Genomic DNA, 27,783 nt, shown 5'->3' on the forward strand with positions numbered 1-27,783 from the left:
CTTCATGTTGGCAATATCTTGTCCCATGATCAGGTAGTGTACTAAGAAGCTGCCATTGCACTTTCTTGTGAAATGTTAATTTCTACATTTCAAGACAGTCTTCTCGAGAAAGTCATCATAAATGGTGCTGTGAGGTCAAATAATGAGTAGACATTAGGTTGTGTGCTTCATACAAAATCATTTATCACTTGTATCATAAGTACACACTGCAGACAAAACCACAGTAAACAATATGTCTGCATAACTTCATCTGTTAAAGCCCCAGTTTCCAACAAGAAAGTGGTATTGTTTGAGTTTAGAAGTGTAACAACTACAAGTGTAACACGAGTGTAAAACTACGAGTGTAACAACAACTCGTACATCACTATTTGACTACACAGCCTTCAGGCGAGGCAAAGAAGCTGTTCCTTCAAAAAAATAAAAAATACAATTTTTTTAAAAAAAAGTCTACCTACCTGCATGTGCGTTGTTATACAGGCAGCATGGAGAATTTATAGTGCAAAGTGTGCCATCTAAATAAAGGCCACGATGTAAACAAACACCTTGGCAGGAGTGTTATTTGTATACGTTCACAATTAATTCAGATTAAAATTGTGACAGATGAGGGAAGAGAAACTGTGCTTACAAATTAATGCTGAAACATGAGTTGTGTGTAAGCCACTGTAGATGTTTGGACTTCACAAGATGGGAAAAAATTAAATGATTCTCTTAAGTGGTAGAGAGTTAGCTGATGATTGTAGGCTTTTTTTGGGTTGTAGAATCTGAAAATGTTTACAAATACAGAAAGAATATCTATGGTAGTTTTCACTTCTTACAACCCATGCTGAATGAAGACAAATCATCTTACTGCATATTAATAAGTAGCACTAAAGTACTTTTTGCTTTTCTTCCCTTGTTGCCTGACCTTTATCATGCCACTAATACTGCTACATAAACAGACACAAAGCCTGTTTGTTAGCACAGTTTATCCCATACTTGTCTGAATAACCAAGTTTCTTGGATTATGCCACCCAGCTGCTGGTCTTCTAGTTATGGTCAGTGAGGTAGAAGCCTAACTTGGCCACAGTCATCTCTCTGCGCAGTCGCATCACTTCCCAGAACATCTGCTCCCCTGAACGAAGCACAGAGACAAAAATTAATGACGTATCAGTGGACTAAGTACTCGTCTGTAACTCTCATTTACCTGAGGTTTAGCCTTGGTTCTACTCATTGGTGGGCACAGTTCTGCTAATCACCAAATCACTAATTAACTAAGCCAAAATTTTTCTCAGTTAACTTTTCACATAACTCTGAAGACCATTAGTGGACTAATAATCTTCCTCTAAATGTAGTTCCAACTTTAAATCCGCTAACACTTTAAGACGTTTAATTAACAAAAAAAAAACAAAAAAAAAATTGTAAACCCTAAATTCGTCAATGTTTGTTCTTGTTGGAGCTTATAGAGCTTACAGATGCAAGTCAGTGCTTTTCCCCACACATTGAGATGGCTACACCAAGTTAGGTGTAGACACTGTTCAGTTGCCATAGTGCTTTGCGATTTGCGACAGAGGTACGACACTGGTTTCTTGCGGCTGCAGTTGGATTTTAGATAGGAAAAGGCAGAACAAGGTAAAGAAAAATTAAATACCAGAATTTAAATGGCAGTGGAATTTTGGTGAAACTTGGATAATTAACAGGATTGGTGACAAGGAACTAAAAGTGGCAGTCAGGGAATGGAGGGTGTTCAGTTTGGTGACCTCAGAGTTGCATCTCTGCTTTTTGCAGATGATGTGCTTCTGTTGGCTTCATCAGACAATGAACTCCAATGTGTACTGAGCAGGTTCGAGGCCGAGTGTGAAGTGACTGCGACGAGAATGAACACCTCCAAATCTGAGATCATGGTCCTCTGTTGGAAAAGGGTGGATTTTCCCCTCTGGGGCAGACCGAGTTATTGAAGTGGAGGAGTCACAAATATCTCAGGGTCTTGTTCATGATTGGGGTAAGTTGCTTATTGTTGTTCACTCTCCATGCTGGTAATTGCGTACAAGTGACAAGTGTGTGAAGAGCTGGTACGTGCTGCAATCCAAAGCAACAGTGGAGATTGCAGCACACAAATGAAGTTCTTCTCAAACAGGTTAAGTGTTGTAGACTACTAGTGGTGGGCACAGATAACCAAAAAATTAACTTCGATAAGAGATCTGATAAAGATAAACCGATAAACCACCCAAAAATGTACTGGAAGTTACAGATAACCGATAAATTCCAGTATTGTCTCTAGTACACTTGCAACTACTAACAAGCTGAATTTGAATTTTAACACCACAATCACACCACTTTGGAAGCACCAAAAGCGACAACAGACCCAAACAATGAGCCCGCCCTTCTATGCTTGAACATCCTGCCCCATGCTGGAAGCTCTTGTTTACTACACAGCTTACAGTGCAGAAGCCAGGTGAGAGCAGCCACAAAGACAGCTCTCTACCAATCATAACGCTCCGGTCAGGCGGAGGTCTTGGAAAATAAAATCATGCTGACTTATGGTTTGGTGTGAATACTGATAGAATAACTCCATTAATGTCAATTCTGTCATTTGTCATTTGTAAGTTAAAATATAACATATATCTTTTAATATTGAATAATGCACTAATTCTGAGGTTTTGTAACAAACACAGACAGATCGCAAAGGATTCTGGGTAAAAGTGCCTCTGCTAAACACTGATTGGTTTAGTCATTTATTATGTAAACCAACACATTAAGGTGACGTTTGTTGGTGTTTACAGATAAATGTGCTTTTGTAAAATATTCCACTTTTTATTTGTAAAAACAGGCATTTTTACGGAGCCCTGGAAGTGTCATCGCAAAATGTTTTGCATGTGGAGAGAATGTGCGCTCATTTTATTAGTTTTATGATGTGCGCATGTTTTATGATGTTGTAAAACACGCATTCAATATTGTCTTGACACATAAATGTTGGCTTTACACTGTGCGAGGTTTGGCCCTTTTTCAGATGATTTTTCATTCGTGAGGGAATTTTTTGGACCGAGTTTCAGGTTAATTGTGCGTCCTGCATCGTGTAGTGTACATGGAGTAACAAGCTGCATTTAACATCTCACGACCACCTCCTGGTTGCCGATCGTATGGTCGAATGAAAATCAAACCTGTTTGATATTATTCTGGTCGGCCATCGTGAGGGTATCTTGCTGCTGAAGAGCTACGAGCATCCAACCACTCGCACTGTGCATGTGCAAACACCGCAGAGCTGTCTTGTAATGTTTTTTTGACATTTTGTTTTTAAACTTTGATGTCTCCCATCGAGAGTTTTTGTAAATTAAGTTTGAAAAAAAAAGCTTACGTTTTGCTTTTGGAAACACAAGTTCGACGTGTGGTTTTTGAATGTACAACGTGTGTGAGAACATAAATCGGGCGCTCTGAACTTTTACACCGTGCGCCTCTGTGGTACAGTTTGAACTGAAACGGAAGTACAGTGATTAAAATATCATACAGTGTCTGCTCAGCTTCAGGATGAATACTGCCATGAACACTACTGGCCAGTAGATGGCAGTAGAGCCTTGAAAACTTGCCAAAACAAAATTCCAGATAATCGTGTCTGCTACAATTTAAGATGTGTGGAATTTAACAAATTCAAATACAATAACGACGTCTATAAACCCAGAGAATATATTCATGAGCATTTTAGGCACTAGAGTTTAATGCTGTTGTCTGTGGAGCCTAAACAGAGTGTCTGAAATGCATTGTCCTGTCGTGAACATACTGAGATTACCCTATCCTACCCATAATGCACTGCTGGGCACAGCATGTGCTCACCTAAACCTTAAAATTAGCACATTACTTTAAACTAAAACATATATCTGATATTTTAACTTTTATAAACTTCAGACATGACAGTAATTTTAAATAACTTGTCCAAAATTAGTTAGGTAAATTTGAACCATAAGTAAAATGTATGCCTCTGGATGACTTGGGTGATATTGCCAGTGTATCAGTATGGTGTTAAAGGAATGATTTTTTTTTTTTGTGACCAGTTCTCCTCGCCTGCAGAGGATGGAGTAGTTTCTCCTGGAAGCAGCTCTCTTCTGTTTGCAGAGGGTAGAACTATACATCTGTTTAGGAAACTTTTAACAGGTAGGCGTTCAATGATTTTAAATTTTAAAATGTTTGCCGCTGTTTCAGCTTTGGTTACTACGTTATTGGTCTAAAAGTTATCGGACAAAAATTTACTGGAAGATAATTAGTCCGATAATGGTTTTTAAAGTTATCTAAAATGATAATCCGATAATGAAAACATTATCTACGATAATTATCTGTTATCGGATATCGGAACTGTGCCCACCACTGTAGGCTACGTTGATATTAATAATTCTATGAATGTTACAGAATTGATGAGGTCAACCACAAACATCATCCATGCACCATCAAGCCAGTAGCGTGTTACTGAATCACTGCCATTCAACAGACAGAGAACGTCTCTCCTTCCTCTCTGTCTTTCCACCATACTGTCTGTTTAAGAAATTCTTAGGCTTCCTAAAAGTCCTCCTCCCTACACTTAACAGTTTTTCACCTCAGGAGCCCTCAGGCATAAGATACTTTGTGAATAACTTTTATCTTATCAATGGAAAATTATAAGAAATGTCTTAAAATTTGAGGAATTCTAAGGGCCCCTTCATACATAGTGCAAAATTTGGACGAAGTACGCTCTTAGTGCGCATGACGCAGGAATCGTGCAAACCGTGTGAAATCATCCCTGCCTCTAACGCCTCGTACACCTGTTGCTACAACTATTTGCGCACACCAGCTCCTGAAAGACAGTGTGCGCTATGCGAACCCATCGCACTCTCTCGTGGCAGTTGTCAGCCAAATTCCAGGTAAAATGCACAAACATCTAACACAGCTCACATGGCACTTAGAAAATGTGTGGCCAGTCGCACTTTTGGCACGACAGCAGACTGCAGGTGACCACTGTCGCACTGGGAGGGAAATTTATCTAAGTTCCCCACGACTGTGGCTTTGGTGTGTGCACTGAGAACTGACAGGAGGTGTGGCTATGACAGAAGCAGCTGTGGTGATCTGTCATTTTGGACATCCCAACTGGACAACACCTACTGTGTTTGGACAGACATAGACTGTCCAACACCTGTCCACTGTGAGGGGCGTGTGTCTGATTGCTATACTTACGTGGACATAAATAAAAACATATCGCCCTGGCAACAAGCTGCAGCGAGTGAGCGCATGCACGGAGCGGACACTGACAGCCTGCCAGGTTGAAACGGACCGTCAGATCAGAACATGCAGCGGGCGAGCTGACCGTCACGTCACCCACTTGAGCTCTGTTACAAATGACGCGGTGTCTGTGCTGTGCCGCACCGTCCACAAGACATGAGTGTCGGGCAGAACACGCGAGCGGCCAACTAGATGCACCGGACCAGTAGTTGTGGACATCAGAACACACTGCTTCTCATTCATGTGATTTCAAAACTGTATGTCTGTGACCATGGGTCATCACCAGAGGAACAGATGGATCATATTTGTATTGCTCGCTTGATAAATGCAGTGCTTTATATGGTGTGTGATTTTTTTTTTGTATTTGTAATATTTCCATGTCCTTCCTGATATAAGGCTGATTCCCACAGGTTTTAAAGGACAAGCTCCGTAGCTCAGTGGTAAAGTCTCTGACTAGCAATCAGAGCTTTTTGAAAGGAGCAAGTTCACATCCCGTGGGTAGTATGTTTTTTCTTTTCTGTTTTTATTCCACATGAGCGGTGCGATGTGGTCCCACAGATACCGGCTGGTTTTTATTTTTTAAAATTTATTCCACATAAGCGGCATGATCATGTGGTGCACCTCGCACTGTTCCTGCTCAACAGACACTGTCGCGTGCACAAACTCTCGCACTGGGCTCGTGCACGCCTGCCCATCAGCGCGATGTTTCGTGGTGCGGAAATTCAAACTGTTTTGCCATCTTTCGCCATTTTCGACCACACATCGACCAAAACTTCGCACTGTGTGAAGGGGCCCTAAGATTTTTCTTAGAATGACATCACTAGGAGCTACTTTTAGCCTTAGGATGCTTTGTGAATACAGGCCCAGGACAGGGTTGAGAAGCTTGGCTCTCCTGGAGAGACCCAGAGCAGGGTTGCTGCTTCTTCATATAAAACAGTGTCAGCTGAGGTGGTTTGGGAATCTGGTGAGGGCACCTCTTGTTGTCTCCCAAGAGAGGTCTTCCAGGCACATCCAACTGGAAGCAGGCCCTGGGAAAGACCCAGGTCACACTGGGGGATTACATATATTTCTGAGCTGGCTTGGGAATGCCTTGTGATCACCCATGAAGAGTTAAAGAATTTAGCAGAGGATAGGAAAGTGTGGGATGAGCTGCTTTGTCTACTACCACCGCAACCTGGACCGGATAATGGAGCATAATGGAATGGAGGAAGATGGCGCCTGTGTGTTTGGCATGCCGTCAGCCCTGTCGCTCGTCGAGTTTTTTGCTATTTGTTGCTGTGTTTTTGCTCTGTGTGTTCTGCCGGGACACTTCAGCCTTGCTTGTGTATGGTCGCCAGTCTCTCTTGGACATTAATGCTCTTTATGAGCCGCTGCTGTCGTCTGGGTCTGGGCTTGGAGGGCCCCGCCCTGCTCTGCCACCTGTGCTCGCGGACGTCCCGCTCCACCTGCTCCGTTTTCCTTGCGTTCCTCTCCGGAGGAGGCGCTTTAGAAGGCGCGGAAAGCGGAGCGGTCTGTTGGTGAAACTTAAGTTTTACCTGGCAGCCTTCACTAGAGGGTCTGATCCTCGCCGCCTCTGTGATGGACTAAATTTTTGGGCGTGGGAGCGCGCGCTGCGCACGAGAGGCTGCTGGATTCGTCCTGTTCCTGAACTGATGACCGGACCAGCTCCACTAAAGCTGTGCCCATTTGTGCCGCAGCTTCCCGCTGCTGCCTCTCGCCGGGCTGTGGAGCTTTTACGCCGGTGCTGTCGTCTGCGGGCTCTCAGACACAGCGTTTCACCTGAGCTCCTCCGGCCGTTGAAACACGCTGCGTCACTGGCTGCTGAGGAGCAGAACTTCCGCATGACCTCATTAAAACCTGCTGATCCCAGCGAGATCCTTAGTTTGGGTCTCATTAACATCAGATCATTGTCTCTGAAGTCATTGCTGGTGAATGACTTAATTGTGGATCATCGTCTGGATATGCTTGGATTATGTGAAACCTGGATTAAATCCACAGCTGTCCTTCCTCTGAATGAGGCCTGCCCACCGGAGTACACTTTTAGTAACGTTTCACGTGATGTGAAGAAAGGCGGGGGTGCTGCTTTTATTTATAAATCCAGGTTTACTTTAGTAACTGTTGGGGGTCAGAAATATAATTCATTTGAGCATCTGATTCTCCGTTATGCCCATGATGCTAAGTACTGTCAGGGTCATAAAACTGGAAATCAGCTATGTTATATTGTCACTGTCTACAGGCCTCCTGGCCCATATTCTGATTTTTTAGATGAATTTGGCACGTTCATCTCTAGTCTTTCAACTAGTGTAGACAACATTTTGATTATTGGTGACTTTAACATTCATATAAATAAGCTCTCTGATCCCCTCGGTAAATCATTTATGGAAATCATGGATGCATTAGGATTTCAGCAGTTTGTTCATGGTTCAACGCATATCAGTGGTAATACTCTGGATTTGGTTCTTGCACGTGGCCTTGCTGTCACAAATATCGACATCCTGCCTCTTGCATCAGCGGTCTCTGACCACTCGCTTATTAGGTTTACAATTACACTGCCGCGTTAGTGGAGCAACAACCTTGCCTATCATTGCGGCGACAAATTAAACCTTCAACTTTGACTGAACTCGAAGCAAGACTACCTGAAATCCTAACTTCAAGCTTGATGAATTTCAGTCAGTAGACAGTCTTGCAGATAGCCTGAATTTAGTGCTAAAACCACACTTGATAAGATTGCGCCTCCTCTATTAAAGCCACGCCTTCCCAAAGCACAGACCCCTGGTTCAATAGTTATTTGCGTGACCTTAGGAAGAGGCTAGAGGGGTTGGAACGGAAATGGCGTAGTTCCAAACTAGAGGTGTTTCACCTTGCGTGGCGTGAAGCTATTTTAGATTATAAGCATGCTTTATTGGCTACGAAGCAGGCGTATTATTCTGAATTGATCAACAAAAACAAGCATAACTCAAAGTTCTTGTTTGATACGGTGGCATTTCTTATTCATGGACAGCCACCTGTTGGTCGTTCTCCTTTTTCAGCACAGGACTTTCTGGACTATTTCGAAAAGAAAATAGAAGATATTAGGTTGAGCACATCTCAGCATATTTTGGCTGAATCATTGTATCCAGCTACTGAGCTGGGGACTACTACTGAGGTGCTACCTAGATTCACGGAATTTAACAGTATCTCACAAGGTGTGCTGACGAAACTCGTGATGTCTACTAGAAGCACAACTTGTTTATTTGATCCTATACCAACAAAATTGTTTAAGGATCTTTGGCCCATTCTTGGGCCGACTGTGCTGGAAATTGTTAACCTTTCTTTAAACTCTGGATCTGTTCCAAATTGTTTTAAATCTGCAGTGGTTAAACCACTACTCAAGAAATCTAATCTTGATCCTGGTGAACTGAAAAATTATAGGCCGATATCAAATCTAACATTCTGCTCTAAAATTCTGGAAAAGGTGGTTTCACGGCAGCTTGTGGGCTATCTTACTGAGAATGACCTTTTTGAGCCACTGCAGTCTGCTTTTAGAAGACATCACTCCACAGAAACAGCACTTATTAAAGTAGTTAATGATCTTCTGCGAGCAATGGACTCGGATACTACTACAGCATTGGTGTTGTTGGATCTCAGTGCTGCGTTTGACACAGTTGATCATCATATTCTACTTGATAGGCTAGAAAACTGTTTCGGGATTACTGGAACTGCTCGTGTGGCTGACGTCTTATCTGTCTGGTCGTTCCCATTGTGTTTTGTGCAATGACACTACCTCTGACTTTAAGGGCATGAAGTTCGGGGTTCCACAGGGATCCGTTCTGGGTCCCTTGCTTTTTTCCCTGTATATGGCACCCCTTGGGAACATTTTGCGGCGTTTCAGGATTGCTTTTCATTGTTATGCTGATGATACTCAGTTGTATATGCCGATAGCTGCTGGAAATCCTGTCCACATAAAATCTTTACAGGACTGTCTTGCAGCAGTGAGAAGTTGGATGTCTAGCAACTTTCTACTTTTGAACTCTGATAAGACTGAAATGATGGTTCTTGGCCCAGCAAGACATCGGCACCAATTTGATCAGCTGGCGCTTAGCCTAGGTTCATGTGTTATACATCATACTGACAAAGTGAGGAACCTTGGGGTAATCTTTGATCCTACGTTGTCCTTTGACCTCCACATTAGGGACATTACGAGGACTGCTTTCTTTCATCTGAGAAATATAGCAAAGATTCGCCCCATCCTGTCTATGGCTGATGCTGAGACTCTGATTCACGCATTTGTCTCTTCTAGATTGGATTATTGTAATGCTTTATTTTCTGGTCTGCCGCAGTCTAGCATTTGAGGACTTCAGTTGGTGCAGAATGCTGCTGCCAGAATTTTGACACAAAGTAGAAGGTTTGACCACATTACTCCCATTCTGGCATCCCTTCATTGGCTACCGGTTTCTGCCAGACTGGATTTTAAAGTTTTATTGTTGGTTTATAAAATTGTTCATGGACTGGCGCCTTCCTACTTGGCGGACTTGGTCAAGCCCTACGTACCTGCGAGGCCTTTGCGTTCACAGGGCGCAGGGCTTCTGTGTGTTCCGAGGATGAACAAAAGGTCTGTGGGGTATAGAGCCTTCTCCTACCGTGGTCCGGCTCTTTGGAATGATCTACCTGCTGTTATTCGGCAGTCTGACACGGTGGAGATTTTTAAATCAAGACTGAAGACCCACTTTTTTAGACTGTCTTATCAGTAATTTTTTAATCTGTTTGTGTTTGCTTTGTAATTTCTTTTTATTCTACTGTGTTTTATCTTTTAACTGTGCTTTTCTTGCTTTTAATTTTGAATTTAGATTAATTTGTGTTGTTGTGAATTATGTGAAGCGCCTTGGTGCGACTTTGTTGTGATTTGGCGCTATATAAATTAATAAATAATAAATTATAAGTGGCAGAAAATGAATAAGTGTGGATGACTCTGCAGCCTGTGAAAACTCAGATGCAGCAATTCCTACTCTTACATACCCATACATTTTTATTTATGTTGTTTTGGACTTAGTGTGCACTGACAGGTGTATAAAACTACATGTCACTTGAAGCTCATGAACATTTCCGCAATGCAAGTCCCTTCGGCTGCTTCCTTGTTTTTCCACTCGAGGTCGCCACAGCAGATCCAATGTAGATTTATATTTAAGAATGCTTATGTGAGCATTAATTTTGCAGTTCAGCAGATTATACCTTATGATTCAGGAAATATTACAAAAATGCCCCTGTAACAGTACACAATGTTACACTGATACTCCACAAGTATGAAAAACATTTCAGCACAACGGTACATCTTATCTTAACAACTTAGCCACGGAATTTAATTGCAACAGTGGTGAGGAAAAAGTGCTATTTTTATTTATGTTACATAATAAAAAAATCCTAAGCCCGTTTTTAAGTCCTGATAAATACAAGAACATTTGAAAAAAAAAAAAAAACCTTAAAGCTTATGTCCCAAATTGGTGTCTTCCCAAATTAAAGATGTAAGTTGTACAATCATTCTGCTAAAAAAACAAAAAGAAAAAAAAAAAAAAAAAAAAAAAAAAAAAACTACAAAGCACTTTGTGTGCATACCTCAGCCAAGGCCATGTACTGTTTAAAACCTCTTCTGGATCCTGGATCCAAAATATGTTTTGGGTCAAATTCAAAATAAAATCCCTCATTTTCTAGAGCATTATCCATCTGCTCACCGCATTTCATTAACTTCTTCTCACAAATTGAGTTAAATGTTGCTACGTGCCAAACATTCTTCACCTTCCAACCTGAATCAGTTATTGCCTGTTAGATTACCTATCTGCTCCCCAAATTTTCAGTGAAATCCATTATCCTATTAACAAACAAACAGACAAATGTTGTTGAAACATTACCTCCTTGGTGGAGGTTAAAAAAAAAAAAAAAAAAAAACTCACAAAATGATATGGCCCACTCTGCCATACTAGTTGCTTGTATGCATCACATCTTTGCAGCAGTAATTATTTTGTGTTGAAACACTTGAATTAACAAACTGGTCAACCTGTTGACCAGTATTACCAGAAGTACTAACACAGCTTCAATAATCTCAAATAACCATAAGAATGTAATATTTTTAAGACAAAACAAAAACATATTACTTAAAATCAAGTTTTACTGTCAACGTACCGTCGTGTCTCACCAAGCCCTGCTGGATGTAACGGATGTAAGTGAAAAAATTGCAGACAGCCGTGATCTAAAATGGACACACAGGGACCAGGTTACACACGACGACACGGCATGGTAGCAACAGCAGCGTATCTAACGTACGATAGAGAGGCAGAGTGTTGCTTACCCGAGCTCGGCTGGACGGAGAGATGTAGTAATAGCTCTCTTTATCTCCAAGTTTGATGCGGTGGTGACAAATTTGGGACATTCCGCTTAAGGCACATTTTCTACAAAGCAGGAAAGAGTTCGAACTACAGACACAACAGCCCACTTTCATCTTGTATGAAATCAAATACTGAAGAGGAGTGTTAACGAAAAAAACAGGAGTGACAGCTAAAAAAACAGACATATCCTCAGTGTGAAGAGAAAAAGTAATTATACGAGACTAAAAGATATAGTCATGATTATAAATAGAAAAAGAATTTTTAACTAAAGGACAAACAGAACTGATATCATGCTGCAGTAATCGGTTAGTCAAACATTTAGTGATTACAAAGAACTTACGTTGCTATTGTTGCTCTAAAGCCACTGAAAGAGATTTTTAAAATCAATCAGAAATGTGCCATTTGATTCAAACCTTGTGAGATAACTAGTAAGTCGGCTCAGCTATGAACAACTAGACTCCAAATGAGAAAAGAAGACAAACCGCAGTTTACTCCTTTCAAGCAGCAAGTAACAGACATGATTGTGAACTCACTTAGGCCCACTACACTGGACAGCCGAGTCCTTAACCATCGGCACAGCCGGCATGGCCACAGGCTCGATGGTCAATGAGTTGCTTTCTACTGCACTCTGCACCAGCTGTGACAACTGTAGAGAGAGAAGAGGAAAAAAAGTCCATCACATTAACTCCAGACAGTAAAAGAAGTCTAGCAAAGTTGTTGTGCTAAGGGGCAGGAAAATTCTGGCCTCAGATTTTGAGAAGGAGAGGCAGGGAATGATGTCCTCTCTGTAGATGCGACTGAGGAAGGCAGAGGAGTGGTCCAGACTCAGCTTTTCCTTCCATGTCAAAAATTCTGTATATAGAACCAAGTCCATCTGCAAAGAGACAGAGGTCAGGTCAGAACAGGTTTGGAGCCACATCTACATCCACCACACTGCAGAACCACCTTGGGTTCTGGATGGCAACCACCCAAGCAGACAACTGGTCCATCCCCATCTCTCAAACATTATACAAATAATGAATGTTTATGAGTTCAATGATACGAATATTTCATGAGGTGAAAGCTGGACGTTGAATGGTACGTTCTAGCTTTCACCAAATTAAATATTTGTTCCATTGAAAGAATGTAAAAACATTCATTATTTGTTTTATATAACAGTTAAAATAGATCCTTGTCATTTGATATTTTATTAATTTATAAACAACAGAAAAGGGAACTACATTTTGGTGTTCCACTGCTGCTAAAGTCCAAATTGTAACGTGTAGTCCAGTGATGCTGTGCACTGACTTTGGACTTCCATAAAAAAGACTGTGTAGTTCCTCAGTCCAGCCAAAAATCACATCAGCATTTCATGTGAACAGCTTTTGTGTGTGTACGTATGTGTGTATGTTACAAGAATTAGCAGCGTCAGTTAGCTCAATCAAATCATTGTGGCACTGTCCCCCGTGTGCTTGCACACACGCTACCGGGTCGGTCAACTGTATACGTCCTCAAAGCAGCGAAAAAATAAATTACTTCAGAAATAAGTCCAGCTTTTTATTCTTTCTTCCTGGTAACAGCCTCCAGACAGCACAGTGGATTTGTTTTGTGTGTGCGTATCTTACAAGAATTAGCAGCGTCAGTTAGCTCAATCAAATGTCTCGGGAGAGTCGTTGTCCCCCGCGTGCGCGCACATGCAACCTGGTCGGCGCTTGTGCATGCGTGTACTACCAAACACTGTGCATCCTCAGTGCAGTGAAAAGTTAAAAATAATAATAAAAAAATCACATCCGAAATGAGTCCAGCTTTTCATTCCAACTTCCTGCCAAAAGCCTCCAGACAGTACAGTGGATGTGCGTGCACGAGCACGAGGACATGCACATGTCCACGATCAGGTGTGGCATACATGTGTGTGTGCAAGCACGCATGTGTGCACACAAGGACGTGTGTGAGATCGTGTGTGCGTGATCACGTGTGCGCGTACATGTGCGTGCACACAAGGGCGTGTGTGCAGAGTGCAATGGTACCAAACGTATGGAATCAAATTTGCACTCTAAATGGAACAAAGCTGCACTCTAAATGCAATGCAACACAAATGGGATGAATTAATCCATGTCATACAAAGCACCAATCAAATGACAAGGATCCACTCTGCCGTTATATAAAACCATCTATCTGTCACAGCCAGGTGAAATGCGGGCATCTCCTTTGGCTTCTATTCAATTTATTTCATGTATACAGCACCAAATCATAACAAAGCTGCCTCAAGGTGCTTCACACAAGTAAGGTCTAACCTTACCAACCCCTTGACGAGTAGTTTTCCAACTGTGAGGCGTGCTCCCCTGGGGGATGTCAGAGTTTTTCAGGGGTGCGCAAAAAAAAATAACTGTAAACACTGTTAACCAACAAAAGAAGGGGAAAAACGGAAAAAGTAAACATTGTTAGCTAACATGCCAGAAGCAAATTGGATACATTTTTAGTGTGTAAATGTAGCAACCAAAAAAAGATGAAAGAAGAAGACGATCTTCGTTTGCTCCTCTCTACAGTGCATCCTCACATCAGCCGCTTGTGCGCATCAAAGACCCAGACTCGTTGCTCGCACTAAACAAGAGGTGAGACTAGATGAGAGACTAAATATGCATAAAAGTTTAATTAATATTATTTATGTTAAAATATGTTAGTTATGTCAAAGACGTTTAAAAGCATAGATCTTTAAATGTTAAAAAACGATGTTTAAAATATGACAAAAGGTAAAAATAGAAGAACAGAAATTTTTTAAAAAACACGTTAAAAATGTATCAAAAGGGTGTAAAATGTGTGAAAGAATAGAAAGTTTAAAAATGTTTCAAATGTTTACAAAGGCTGTAAATGGATAGACAATTCCTTAGAAACACAAATATATTTAAAATGTGTTTAACGTGTAAAAGAATAAAAAGAAACACACAAAATGTTGAAATTGTGTGTATGTGTGTTGTGGGGAAGCACAGCTATTCATTTGTTCTTTGAGGGGGGCTCACTCTCCCACACCTTGAAAACCTCTGCACTAGAGCAAGCGCACATGCAAGAGTGGTAAGGAAAAACTCCCTCTGATGATGTTGAGGAAGAAACCTCAAGCAGACCAGACGAGGAGGGCTGACCCACTGCTTAGGCCATTCTAGCCATGTTATAGGGTTTTCACAAAGTTTTTACCAAGCTGAAGAAGCAGGAAGCAGAAAAACCAGAATAACATCAAAAACAAACTGCATTATTGAGATGAGAATGCAGTCATTGGCAGGGGGTGGCCCAGCACCCTGGGACGCAGGGCCAGCGTTCATCCATCATGTAATCATGTAGCAGTACATTCTAAAATCACGTTTTCCCGCAGGCAAACATCTGCCTCAAATATCAGTGTCTGCTTCCAAACCTTGTCGATAATCGGTATCGACCTTTAAAAAGACATATTGGTTGACCTGTATAATAAAGCAATAAGTACTGCTGGAATAAGAAGCCATTTACACAGAGAAAATCCTATCGTGTTACCTCTCTGTCCTCTTGAGTTACTGGTTGAAGTAAAATTGATGAAGCATCCAACGTTCCAGGTGAGGGTGGAAGTGAACCACTCGTGTTCTTGTTGTGAATGTGACCCCCAAATTGCTTGTATGATCCCCTCGTACCTGACGACTGAAGCTGTGGGTGCAGTTGGCGATTTGGAGAAGAAGGTGTTGATGTCAACACCAGGGTCTTGAGGGCGGTGACCTCTGCTTGCAGAACATCAATCTGTGAGCCAGATACAAGAAAATGGTAAAATAATAATAATAATATTGAATTTATACTTTTGGAAAAGATCTATTTATAATTGAATTCAGTTTAAAGAATTGCTATTTTTCAGAGAAACCATGAAAAGTTAAAAACCGATAGTGTTCTATTTAAACTGAACAGAATCAAAACACTACACACCTTCCCCTGAGCCTCCGTCAGCCGTTTCTCTGCTGCTGCTTGTTTGACGTTTGCATCTCGCACCATCTTATGAGCTTCCTGTTGTCGAGCGTATTCAAACATTAACACAAAGTTTAAAAGTACTGTTGGTCAAAGTTTGTAATCACACACATACTGTCTTGTAGGGGCGGAGGATCTCGCCAAAATATCAAGATAGTTTTTTAGGGGGACAGAATTGAGATCCAAACCACCACATCACATGATTAGTTGTGTACACGCGGTTCTGGATACAAAGCCTGGCCGTTTTTTTTTTCTACAGTTTGATGAGACATGTTTTTGAAACTTATATGTCTTTCATTCATCTGAATGCAGCCACTGTTGCTAGCTAACACTGATTTGCTAACTTTGGTGACAGCAAACTGTTTTTAACTTTTGCAACAGCCACGTTTCTGAACGATGTTCCGAAGCTTTGTACCGTGGGACCTCATTATGTCAGTTTTTAAATAAATGTTTCATAATGTTCTAACGGATTTGCACCCTCTGATGTTCAAACATAAAATGTGAATAAACTAGGAGGATAACTGTGTTCTAATTCATAGACAAGACTTTCATTAGTAACAACAAAACAAGTAAAAGCTGCATTAAGTGTGGCTTCCTTGTTTATTTCAATTTGACACTCTGTATTAATTACCAACTTTAATTTTGGTGTTTTGGATCTTGTCTATTGAGAAAATAGATGAATTGATGAAAGAAGACAATGCTCTGTGAGAGAATATTTTCCAAATCAGAACCAAGTTTGTGTAAGACAAGAAACCGCTTCAGTTAAACATAATGAACACCACAAACAATTAATTAGCATTATTCCGTTAAAGTTTTGTAGTTTTCTTGCAAATCAATAAACTATTTCATTAATAATCAATTTTTATGCAGTAAAACTTGCATATAATGGATTCAAGTGGAGTCATGGACCAGTGAATTTTGTCCGTTATAACCGAAATCCGCTATATGAATAAAACGGACAAAATCTGTTGAATGTATGTAATGGATTAGTTACAGTCAGGAGGCACCAATTAGGCTTACGCATGTCCTTGATTAAAAGCCTAACCTTGAATCAGGACCTGCCTCAATTAATGACCGGGTGAAAACTTCATCTGAAAAACATAAATGCCTGACTTAAATAAGCACTAGGCATTATGTGCATTAAAAAGATTATATTTAGTCAACTCGCTCTTTTCTAAGTCCGTTGCAGAGTGGTACCTTAAAATGCTAAATCCTGATTTATGCTTCTCCAGCTCTGTGGAGAAGTTCTCTGTCGCATCTTTATGACATTTATCACAGGAACAGCAGCCTTTTCTGGATTAATTTGTCCCTCAACAAGCTCCACTTCTTTATACAATCATCAACCTCCAAGCCAACATTACAGTACGTGTAATTTCCCTCCATGAACTGTGGGTCATTTGAGCATCTTTTTCCAACTCTGTGTTGTGAAGTTGGTCATTTTTGTGGACTTTTCTGGCAAAGGTATTTAATCGATGATCGAAATGTAATTGTATACGCACTGCAAAACTTTCAAAATATGATGGGAGAGGAAGGAATGAAAACGTAAAAGTGACATATCACAGCCTGTGCGCTCTCCGTCGTTTAGTAGTTGTGCATCAGCCTATGGGGAGGGTTCGCAGCCACACACAGGGCTTTGATCTAAGGTGGATGTCTTTGGTCCGCCACACCCAGGGATATGTGGGAAACTTAACACCATATTACAATGCAGGCAACAATCAGCATTTTGTTAATAATCGCCAGCCTTGAATTACACCCTGCCTCGTATAGGTCCCGTACCTGAGCACAGTTTTTAAAAAATAAATGATCAGTCTTTTAATTAAGGAAATACAGTACCCACTTTCCTCGAATCAGCGAGTATCAGTGCTGAACTTCATTTCATACCTCTGTTACTGGGCACGTCCAGACTGCTCTGTCCGGTACATGCAAGGGGTTTTTTAATGAAAATGCATTGCAACTGGACAGGACGTTCTGTCCGATGTGAGCAAAAATCTGTTATACAAAATCCATTATATACAGTGTTTATTACATGGAAAAACACACAAGAACATTTGGACTTTTGCTTTTGTCCGGTGAGTGCGAGTATCCAGTTTATACAAAGACAGTTTAAGCAAGTTTTACTGTATTGTATTTATTTCATGTGCTTATACTTTCATTGCCGAATTAATCTAATCAAGCACCACTTAAATTCCATACCAAACTCAAAGAAATCCCTCTTCACACAAATATATATATATATATACACACACACACACACACACACACACACACACACACACACACACACAATATAAGTGAACATTTTCATTTCATATTACTTTTAACAAATTCTATGCCAAATTTGATCATCTCCCACAGAATTTCTTCAGATCATCCACCCCTACTGTCTGGCTATATGTGGGCTTTTAATAAGGAGAATGAATCCCAAATCAAAACTCATTCATAAGTGCTATTAAGTCTGAAGAAAAGTTTAAAAGTATTTATACAGTCAAACCCTCATCCTAAGAGTTACATGATATAAGCATTACAAATCCATGTTTGCTGTAAGGTTCTACATGAGGAATGCAAACTGTATTTAAGGATATGAGCAACACGTCATGTCTCATTATCACTGCCTGAACGTGTTAAGATGTTTTAGCAATGCTGACACCAGGAACGACAAATATGAAATGTCCCACTTACTTCATGACTCACAAATTCTGACTTCCCACTGAATATTGAAAAAGTGCTGACCTGAAACAGACTGGCGGTCAGCTCCTCCAGCTCCTGCTCCAGCTGATTCCTGACCTGAGACAGACGCTCACACTCCTTGTCTTTTAGCTTCAGTTCCTGAGATGTATCGAAGAAAAGTTCACAACTATGTTTATCAAAAGCATATACATCTTTATTTTGGTTACTTTGTGTGCAAATGACACCGAATTCTCCAAATAACATATGGGCAAAAACTAACCCAGACTGCACTGTATCATCAAGACTGGGATTTGTTTAGTGAACATCTGAACATTCAGTCGCTTTTATGCAGTGAATGCTTTCACTTTGCAGCACTTGGCAATTATGCTTTATATCTGTACTATCTTACAATCATGATACTATTATTCTCATGCACATTATCTCCAAACTCTTTACATCTTAGATGAAAGCAATAGTTTCAGGAATATGAGCACAACTGAAAAAAAAAGTTAATGTACACTGTGTGTGTACATTGTGTGCATTAACACTCACTTTCTAACCACAGCGCAGGTTACAAAGCAACTGGATGCGAAAGAACGGCTGACTGTAAATCTCAGCAAAATAAGGCAATATAATAATAATAGTGTGTCCCCTACAGTGGTTTGTAGATAACTATATGCAATACAATGAAATGTTATCACAGCTAAGTAATAGTGTTTACCATTATTTTACATGGACACTGATACTCTATGTCGCTTCATCAAAGGCAGGTCAATAATGTCACAGTTTGATAATGTCATTGTCTGCTCTGGAACTGAGTGTTTTTTTTTGTTTTTTTATGGCATCATTACACAATGTGGAGTGTCCTGGCCTCAAGTGGAGGAGTTTAAGTATCTTGAGGTCTTGTTCATGAGAAAGGGACGGATGGAGCGTGAGATCGACAGACAAATCGGTGCAGCATCTGCAGTGATGTGGTCACTGTATCGGACCGTCGTGGTGAAGAGAGAGCTGAGCGGGGGGGCAAAGCTCTCGAATTACCCTTCGATCTATGTTCCGACCCTCACCTATGGTCATGAGATTTGGCTCATGACCGAAAGAACAAGATCGCGAGTAAAACTGGCCAAGATGAGTTTCCTCCGCAGGGTGGCTGGGCGCTCCCTTAGAGACAGGGTGAGGAGCTCGGTCACTCAGGAGGAGCTCGGAGTTGAGCCGCTGCTCCTCCACGTCGAAAGGAGCCAGCTGAGGTGGCTCAGGCATCTTTTCCAGATGCCCCCTGGACGCCTCGCTGGAGAGGTGTTCCGGGCACGTCCCATTAGGAGGAGGCCCCGGGGAAGACCCAGGACACGCTGGAGGGACTACGTCTTGCAGCTGGCTTGGGAACACCTCGGGGTTCCCCCGGAGGAGCTGGGGAGATGTGTGTGGATCGGGTGTCTGGGCGGCTTTGCTTGAGCTGCTGCCCCCACGACCTGACCTCGGATGAAGCGGAGGAAAACGGATGGATGGAATTTCTTTTTTTTAATAGCAGCATGAAGGCAGTGTAACATCACCATGATGAATCTTTGTTGCTTGCTCGAACAAAACAATATAAGATGGCAGAATATGCTCCAAAACAGCTACATTTCACTATCAAATCTAATATGTTTGGCACCCCCCCCCCCCCACCCACCCACACACACACACACACACAATATTTTATGAAAGGTAGCGCGAAATGAACACTTTTTTGTAACCAGGTAATACCTCTGTGGTGACTGACAAAACATCTTACAGAGATCTAACTAGCAACACAGGAACATCACAGTGAAGCACGCTGTACTGGAACATATCAATCGAGCTTTGGTTCCATTAAGCACAGAGGAAAAGATGACTGTGACAGCAGCCAAGCCTCAGGCTGTTAATGAAATGTCAAGCTGCTAACCATCAATATGGGCTGATGATAAACCCTAGTGCCCTCCAAAATCGTGCTATTGTATAATTAGGCTGCAGTACCTTCTTTGCTGCATCCAGCTGTTCTCTGAGGATCTCGGAGCCCTTTTCTCTAATTTCCAGTGAAGAACTCCGAAGCCGGGAGAAACTGCCATCGTCCATGCCCGATATTGGGTCAGGCTGGTTACCTCCTTCTAGTTTGTGTACTGGTTCTGGATCCAGATCTACCAGCCTTCACAGGACCACAACCAGAAACATGGTCAGCATGGTTAGAAAAAGACCAAATAATTTCAAGATGTCAAGACAAATTCAAAGGCAAACTAATTTAGAGGTAATAATAAATGAACATAGTTCGCTTTGTAATTGCAGTATCTAAAAAAAAAAAAAAAAAAAAAAAAAAAAAAAAAAAAAAAAAAAAAAAAAAAAAAAAAAAAAAAATTCACTCTTCAAAGTGCAACCAAATTTTTTCCTGGCAGTGTGTATCCCACATGTGTAACACAAGGTCTTTTAGGTGGAAAGTTTGGTTTTACATGAGAATTACTACATGTGACTTTGAGCATAGTGACTTTTGAGCACGAACAAAGTGGTCATTATTCAGTGTATTGTTCCTGTACAGAAAATATTCCCAGCTGCAAATTGTGATCACATGACTTGTTGGTGCAGTTTTTCAATCTTTTAGGTTAAGGTTCGGTTTCATGTAGATTAGGGTTAGTTTACTCGTATATTACATGATCTTATTTTATTTTATGCTGATCACATGACAGCATATGGAAAAATGGCCACTGCCAAGCAGGCATAAGTGTAAAAGATACACAAAACTGATTCTGGACATTATGACCCCTTTAAACGATTCGTTAAATAACACTGACAGCTCAAGCTTTTTTTCAACGTTATTAAAATACCGAAGCTGCTTACTGTAGGCTTTTCTCTCTCTCTCTTTTACTTTTCACTCAAGTAAAAGTTGTAGGCAGACTTTCACAGTTAGCTGTCGACAGCTAGTTGATAACTTTTTGATCGTGTTCGTTTTTACCTTGTCCAGGCTGGTGAATCTAACTGTCGGCGAGATTTTCTATCGTTTTCTTGTATTAGTAAGATATTCGGCGTGTTGTCAGTAAAATAAAACCTCGCTTTTTAAATCACAGCCGCGCAGGCAGCAGGAATGCTGATGATGACGTCACGTAGACAACCCACAACAGCGACATAAATCTTTAAAATAAAATACAAAACAAAGCATTTTTTGTTTACCGTCTTGGTTTACATAGTTTCGCCGTGTCCTTAAGCGAATTTCTTTTTTTTCTCTCTCTCTCTCTTTCTTTTTCTTTCCCCGATAGGTCACGTGACCTGTAATCCACCACAGACGTTCACGCAAACGGCTGTGATTTGATGCTTTTCTGCTTTGACTCCTTCATCTGCCATCATATTATAACAGCTTTTAGTGTGCACGCTGATAAATGGATCAGAAAAGTCCACAACTTTACAGCATAAAGTCGGAAAAAGAGGAAAATGTACAGCTTACCTTTGATTTGGAGGTGATTAGTCCAGAATAAAGCAAAATCCAGACAGAGAACTTTAAAGCTGTCACGCACGTCACTGCATAACGTGATGTGCCGGTTCTTGCATTAGCTGTACTACCGTCAATGAAATTCACCAAAGATTTAAAAAAAAAAAAAATTGCTACAAGCCGATTTCAGCATGCGGGCAGGGATGATTAACTAATGTGGCCTAAGGGTTTCCAAGGTATGTACATTATTTTTTCAAATAGTAACCATTTGAAATGGTCTGGGAGGGTGACCGAGTGATACACACACACACACACACACACACACACACACACACACACACACACACACACACACACACACACACACACACACACACACACACACACACACACACACACACACACACACACACTACACACTAAATGTCTTTAAATTACATGTTTTCTCAAATATATGAAATTCACAATTGTTTAAAATGGAATAAAGAGCAAAATTCTCACAATTAAGAATCTGAAACCACAGAACAGGGCAGACATATGTGACTTTGTACCCCATGGAAAGATATTACAGTGCCACCACCTGAAGATGAAAACCAAAGCCTCACCAACAAAAAACAAATTACTTTTTGACCCCTCTTGTTTGTGATCAGGGTAACCACACCAATTTTGGCATGGAGCTGCATGTTTTACACCTGATGCATCACCAGATGTTTAATTTCATCTTTATTTAACCAGGTTAGTCCCATTCAGATCAAGATCTCTTTTGCAAGGGAGATCTGGACAATTATAAACATTCCAATTCACCTAACCCGCATGTCTTTGGATGTGGGAGGAAACCGGAGCACCCGGAGGAAACCCACGCAAACACGGGGAGAACATGCAAACTCCACACAGAAAGGCCACAGCTGGGAATCAAATCCATGACCTTCTTGTTGTGAGGCAACAGTGCTAACCACTAATCCACATGCTGCCCAGATGTACTGGAGGATGTGTGGGCTTTGAAATACAGACCTTCTTGCTGTGAGACAAAAGCACTACCATGCAAGAGGTTGTTTTTTTAAATTCTGCAGTGAATTTGAAAAGACTGTGCGACTAACAAATATTTTGAAAAAAATTATTCATCATATGAATTAAAAGGGTTCAGAGAGCTTAGTGATAACACACACCTTTCAAAGTATCAGGCATAGAGAAAATGTTGTATGGACTTTTAAACAGGTGCATACAACTCAATAAAACATCTGAACTCATTACCATAAAATTAACTATTTTCCTATATATTAACTTGAAGCCATAAATTCTTCCTGGGCATTGACCAATCTCAACCAATCACTTCTTCATATCATAAACCCATTGTGCCTGCAAACTGTGACCAAAATCATATTAGACATTATGCAAATAGATTGTTAACAGACACATGAGGACAAAATTATTAACCCCCTAATGAAATTTAATATTTTCTTCAAAATTTGTCCAGGTTTTTAAACAGAGCAACAATTTTTCAACAAAGCATTTGTAAACATCCTAGTTTTATTTTAAATGTTTACATTATTTTACTTTGCACACAGAAACAAAATTATTTCACAACACTACCAGGTTCCAAGTTACTAGAACTGACCTTTTTGTTGAGCCTTAGCACAAACCACTGTTGTGCAATGATGTGGTTTAAATTTGTAGTAGTCAAAGCTTGTAAAGACTCTGGAATAAAAAATTAGTGAGAGATGTGTCTAAATTAGGGGTTCTCAATCCAGTCCAGAGCAGGGCGAGATGGAAAATGTGCAGGATCAGGGGTCCTTGAGGACTGGATTGAGAACTACTGCCGCTCAAACAACTACCAAGACACTAGTGAACGACTTAGCCAAATCAGGAATTGTAGTCTCAAAAAAGAATCATTACCCCTGGACAGGAATGGACTGTGAGATTGCAGACCAAGAAAAACTCACCTTCTGCAGAAGAGACACCTTCAAGTCAGACTGAAGTATCCTAAGGACAACCTGAAGAAAGATTTTATACACTCAACAAAAATATAAACGCAACACTTTTGGTTTTGCTCCCATTTTGTATGAGATGAACTCAAAGATCTAAACTTTTTCCACATACACAATATCACCATTTCCCTCAAATATTGTTCACAAACCAGTCTAAATCTGTGATAGTGAGCACTTCTCCTTTGCTGAGATAATCCATCCCACCTCACAGGTGTGCCATATCAAGATGCTGATTAGACACCATGATTAGTGTACAGGTGTGCCTTAGACTGTCCACAATAAAAGGCCACTCTGAAAGGTGCAGTTTTGTTTTATTGGGGGGGGATACCAGTCACTATCTGGTGTGACCACCATTTGCCTCATGCAGTGCAACACATCTCCTTCCTTCCTGGTACACGCTGTCGTATACGCTGGTCCAGAGCATCCCAAACATGCTCAATGGGTGACATGTCTGGTAAGTATGCCGGCCATGCAAGAACTGGGACATTTTCAGCTTCCAAGAATTGTGTACAGATCCTTGCAAACAATATTTGAGGGAAATGGTGATATTGTGTATGTGGAAAAAGTTTTAGATCTTTAAGTTCATCTCATACAAAATGGAAGCAAAACCAAAAGTGTTGCGTTTATATTTTTGTTGAGTGTATATACTGGAAGTGTGTCCTTTGGTCAGATGAGACAAAACTAGAGCTGTTTGGCCATAGAGACATTGCTTATGGCCCCTTAACACATAGTGCAAAGTTGTATGCAAAACGTGTAGAATCGTCACTGCCTCTAACACCTCGTACACCTGTTGTTACAACTATTTTCACACACCAGCAGCTGAAAGACAGAGTGTGCGCTGTGCTAACCCATTGTACACTCTCGCGGCAGGTGTCGGCCAAATTCCAGGTGACATGTAAGAACATCTAAACACCGCTCGCATGGCACTTAGAAAATGTGTGGTCAGTGGCACCCTTGGCATGACAACAGACTGCAGACAATTACTGCTGTACTGCTGTGAAATTTGTTCCACACGAGTGTGACTTTGCAAACAGACACTCTGACACGTGGGTATGTCCACCGGAGGCTTAGCTTCTGACAGAAGCAGCTGTGGTGATCTGTCATTCTGGACATCCCAGCTTGACAACACCTACTGTGTTCGGACAGACATGGACTAACAACTGTCCACTGTGAGGCATGTGTGTCTGATTGCTGTACTTATGTGGACATAAATAATATCGCTGTAGTGGTGACAAGCTGCAGCGAGTGAGCACACGCACGGAGAAGACAATGACAGCCCCCCAGGTTGAAACAGACTGTCAGATCAGAACACCCAGCGGGCGATCTGACCGTCACGTCACCCACGTGAGCTCTGTTCCACATGATGTGGTGTGTGTGCTGTGGCACGCCGTCCACAAGACATGCGCATCGGGCAGAACACACACCCGGGCGACTGGATGCAACGGACCAGTAGATGTGTACATGATTAGAGCGCACTGCTTCTCATTCATGTCATTTCATGATTGTATGTCTGTGACCATGGGTCATCTACAGAGGAACAGACGGATCATATTTGTATTGCTCGCTTGATAAATGTGGTGTTTTTATATGGTGTGTATTTTTTATTTATTTATTTTTTTGTAATACTTCCATGTCCTTCCTGATATGAGGCAGATTCTTGCAGCTTTCGAAGGATAGCTCCATAGCTCAGTGGTAAAGTTTCTGACTGGGAATCAGAGTTTTTGGAAGGCACGGGTTCCAGTCCTGTGGGTGGGATGTGTTTTTCTTTTTTTATTCCACATAAGTGGCGCAATATGGTCCCACAGGTACCGGCTGGTTTTTATTTTTTATTTATTCCACATAAGCGGCACGATATGGTGCGCCTTGCACTGTTCCTGCTCAAAAGACACCGTCGCGTGCATGAACTCTCACTCGTGCACGCCTGCCCATTTTCGCAATGTTTAGTTGTGCGCTAATTTGAACTGTTTCGCCATATTTGACCAAACTTCGCACTACGTGTGAAGGGGCCCTTATGTTTGGAGAAAGAAGGGAGAGGCATATAACCCAAAGAACACCGTCCATAATAATTTTGTTTCTGTGTGCAAAGTAAAATAATGTAAGCATCCAAAATAAAACTATGATGTTTAGAAATGCTGTGTTGAAAATTCCTTGCTCTGTTAAAAAAGAACTTGGGAAAATTTAAAAAAATGTTAGTTCATAGAGGAGCTAATAATTCATCTGTATTAATTATTAATTATTGGTTTTAAATAATTGCACTGATTATATTTAGGGGATTTGAGAATATCTTAAAATGTGATGGATATTATTCACAATTCAGATAGAAGAACTATACTACTTCACTATCTGTTCAAACAGTGGCCAAAGTGGATAGAATTGAAATCCTTGCTTTGTTATTAGAATAAAAAGATTTTAAAAAAACAGGTTACACTCTTACACTATGTCCTCACGGTATGTTGCACTTTATTGCTATTGTGTTCTTGAACATGATCATTCTTATGTCTTGCTTGCGCCAAGTTCTCTTTGTTATTTGTCTTGCTATAACCTCTCCTTGACCTGTTCTCGATCTACCTCTGCAGTTTCTTAATCTCGTGACCTCCTGCTCCTGCCTCCCTCTGATTTTCTGCTGGTAGGAACTGTGGCAGCAAACATGACTGATAGCAAACAGGTATACAGAGTTTCCTACTTGTGCTACTGTATATCTGTTACTTTGTTTAGCTGGACTATTTATCTGATATCTCACTGCCATTTTCTACACCTTCTGCCAAGGTTCAGTTATTACGTCCGCCAAGGGCATAATAAAATCATCTGTGTTTATTTATTTGTCTGTTAGTAGGATTACATCAAAACTACTGCACGGATTTTGACAGAATTTTCACCACAGATAGATATTAGGCCATGGAAGACTCCATTAAATTTTGGAGGTGATCCGGATCCAGATTCTGGATCAAGATTTCACATTATATCGACTTTGAAGGATACATTAAAAAAAAAACGACCTCACGGATTCTCACCAAATTTACAGGCAAATTTAGGGCATGGAAGACTCCACTGAATTTTGGCATTTCTGGCACAGGATTTGTTGGGAGTGATCCAGATCAATGTTCAGGTTCTGCACCAGAAAGATTCAACATCACAATATGAAACCAAGATCAGGAAGACACTACTTTGTTTCAACTTGTGAATTAAATATGACAGTTGGACCATTCTGGATCAGTATGCAACTAGTGCACTGTGTTGTGGAATCCAGATCCAGGTAAAGTCCGGGTCACGATGTGAATCACATATCTTTTATTCTGAGTCCTCATCAGTCCTTGGTAGATGTCAGAAATCTCCGATTGCATTTGTTTTGTTTATGCTTCAGTTAACATTTTTCTTTTATCCCTTTCCTTTTCATTGTAATGGTAAATGGACTGCATTTATATAGCGCTTTTCCATCTGCATCAGACGCTTAAAGCGCTTTACAGTCATGCTTCACATTCATGCTTCACATTCACCCCGATGTCAGGGGTGAATGTATGCTGCCATACAAGGCGCTCACTACACACCGGGAGCAGTAGGGGATTAAAGACCTTGCTCAAGGTCCCTTAGGGCCCCAAGGGCCCTTAGTGATTTTCCAGTCAGGCGGGGATTTGAACCAAGGATCTTCTGGTCTCAGGCCCAACACTTTAACCACTAGACCATCACCTCCCCTAATTGTTTTGTAAGAGGGTTATTTTTTAATCTCTTTTCTAAGATGACCACTCATCTTTAACTGCTGATCATGGCGTTTGATCCTGCTCCAGATTCTGATCACTCATCGTTACTTTTTTATCTCTGATCTTCTCACCAAAGGGATTATGTTTTCATGACCATTTTTCTGGCTATATTGCTTTGATCCTGCAATCGGGAAGAGTTGTTATGTTTGTCTAATTCAAGTCATTCCTGATGTGTTAACACTGTACCTTCCAACAGCACAGCCATGCTCTTCAGTCGCCCTGTTGGACTCTGGGTATCTGGGTGCTACCTCTTTCAGGACATCAGGTGTACTGAAAAAGATTGCAGAGGAATATACTGCTATTCCTGATCTCCCCAGCTTAAGGACTTCATATCCTGGGTTTGCAGAAGGTCCAGAAGGTGGTGAAGAAGAAATATGGACACTATGAATTCCTTCAAAAGCATCCATATCGCTCTCGGGTGG

General features: G+C 41.0%; 1 protein-coding gene across 2 annotated transcripts; it reads right to left on the reverse strand.

Moving 5' to 3' along the window:
* Positions 1–161: 161 nt before the first annotated feature.
* rab3il1 (RAB3A interacting protein (rabin3)-like 1) lies at positions 162–27,783 on the reverse strand. Of its 2 annotated transcripts, XM_034176337.1 has the most exons (11): positions 27,548–27,783; positions 20,184–20,352; positions 18,258–18,353; positions 15,489–15,566; positions 15,072–15,308; positions 12,319–12,447; positions 12,107–12,219; positions 11,914–11,937; positions 11,537–11,636; positions 11,371–11,437; positions 162–1,111 (listed from the first exon to the last, which is right to left on the reverse strand). In XM_034176337.1, the coding sequence occupies exons 1-11, from the start codon at positions 27,766–27,768 to the stop codon at positions 1,026–1,028; spliced, it is 1,320 nt and encodes a 439-aa protein (XP_034032228.1). In that variant the 5' UTR covers positions 27,769–27,783; the 3' UTR covers positions 162–1,025. The 2 variants fall into 2 exon arrangements, with proteins under 2 accessions (XP_034032228.1, XP_034032229.1); XM_034176338.1 differs by lacking the exon at positions 11,914–11,937.

This window comes from Thalassophryne amazonica, chromosome 8 (genome assembly GCF_902500255.1).
Source record: "Thalassophryne amazonica chromosome 8, fThaAma1.1, whole genome shotgun sequence".
NCBI classification, from domain to species: domain Eukaryota; kingdom Metazoa; phylum Chordata; class Actinopteri; order Batrachoidiformes; family Batrachoididae; genus Thalassophryne; species Thalassophryne amazonica.

Bases quoted from the DNA above. Each gene is read 5' to 3' on its own strand.
- rab3il1 (XM_034176337.1), bottom strand. From the start codon at position 27,768: ATGGATGCTTTTGAAGGAATTCATAGTGTCCATATTTCTTCTTCACCA. The intron at 15,567-18,257 runs GTCAGCACTTTT...GCTCGACAACAG, and splicing joins TGACCGCCAGTCTGTTTCAG to GAAGCTCATAAGATGGTGCG. The intron at 11,637-11,913 runs GTAAGTTCTTTG...CCTGCTTTGTAG, and splicing joins TTTAGAGCAACAATAGCAAC to AAAATGTGCCTTAAGCGGAA.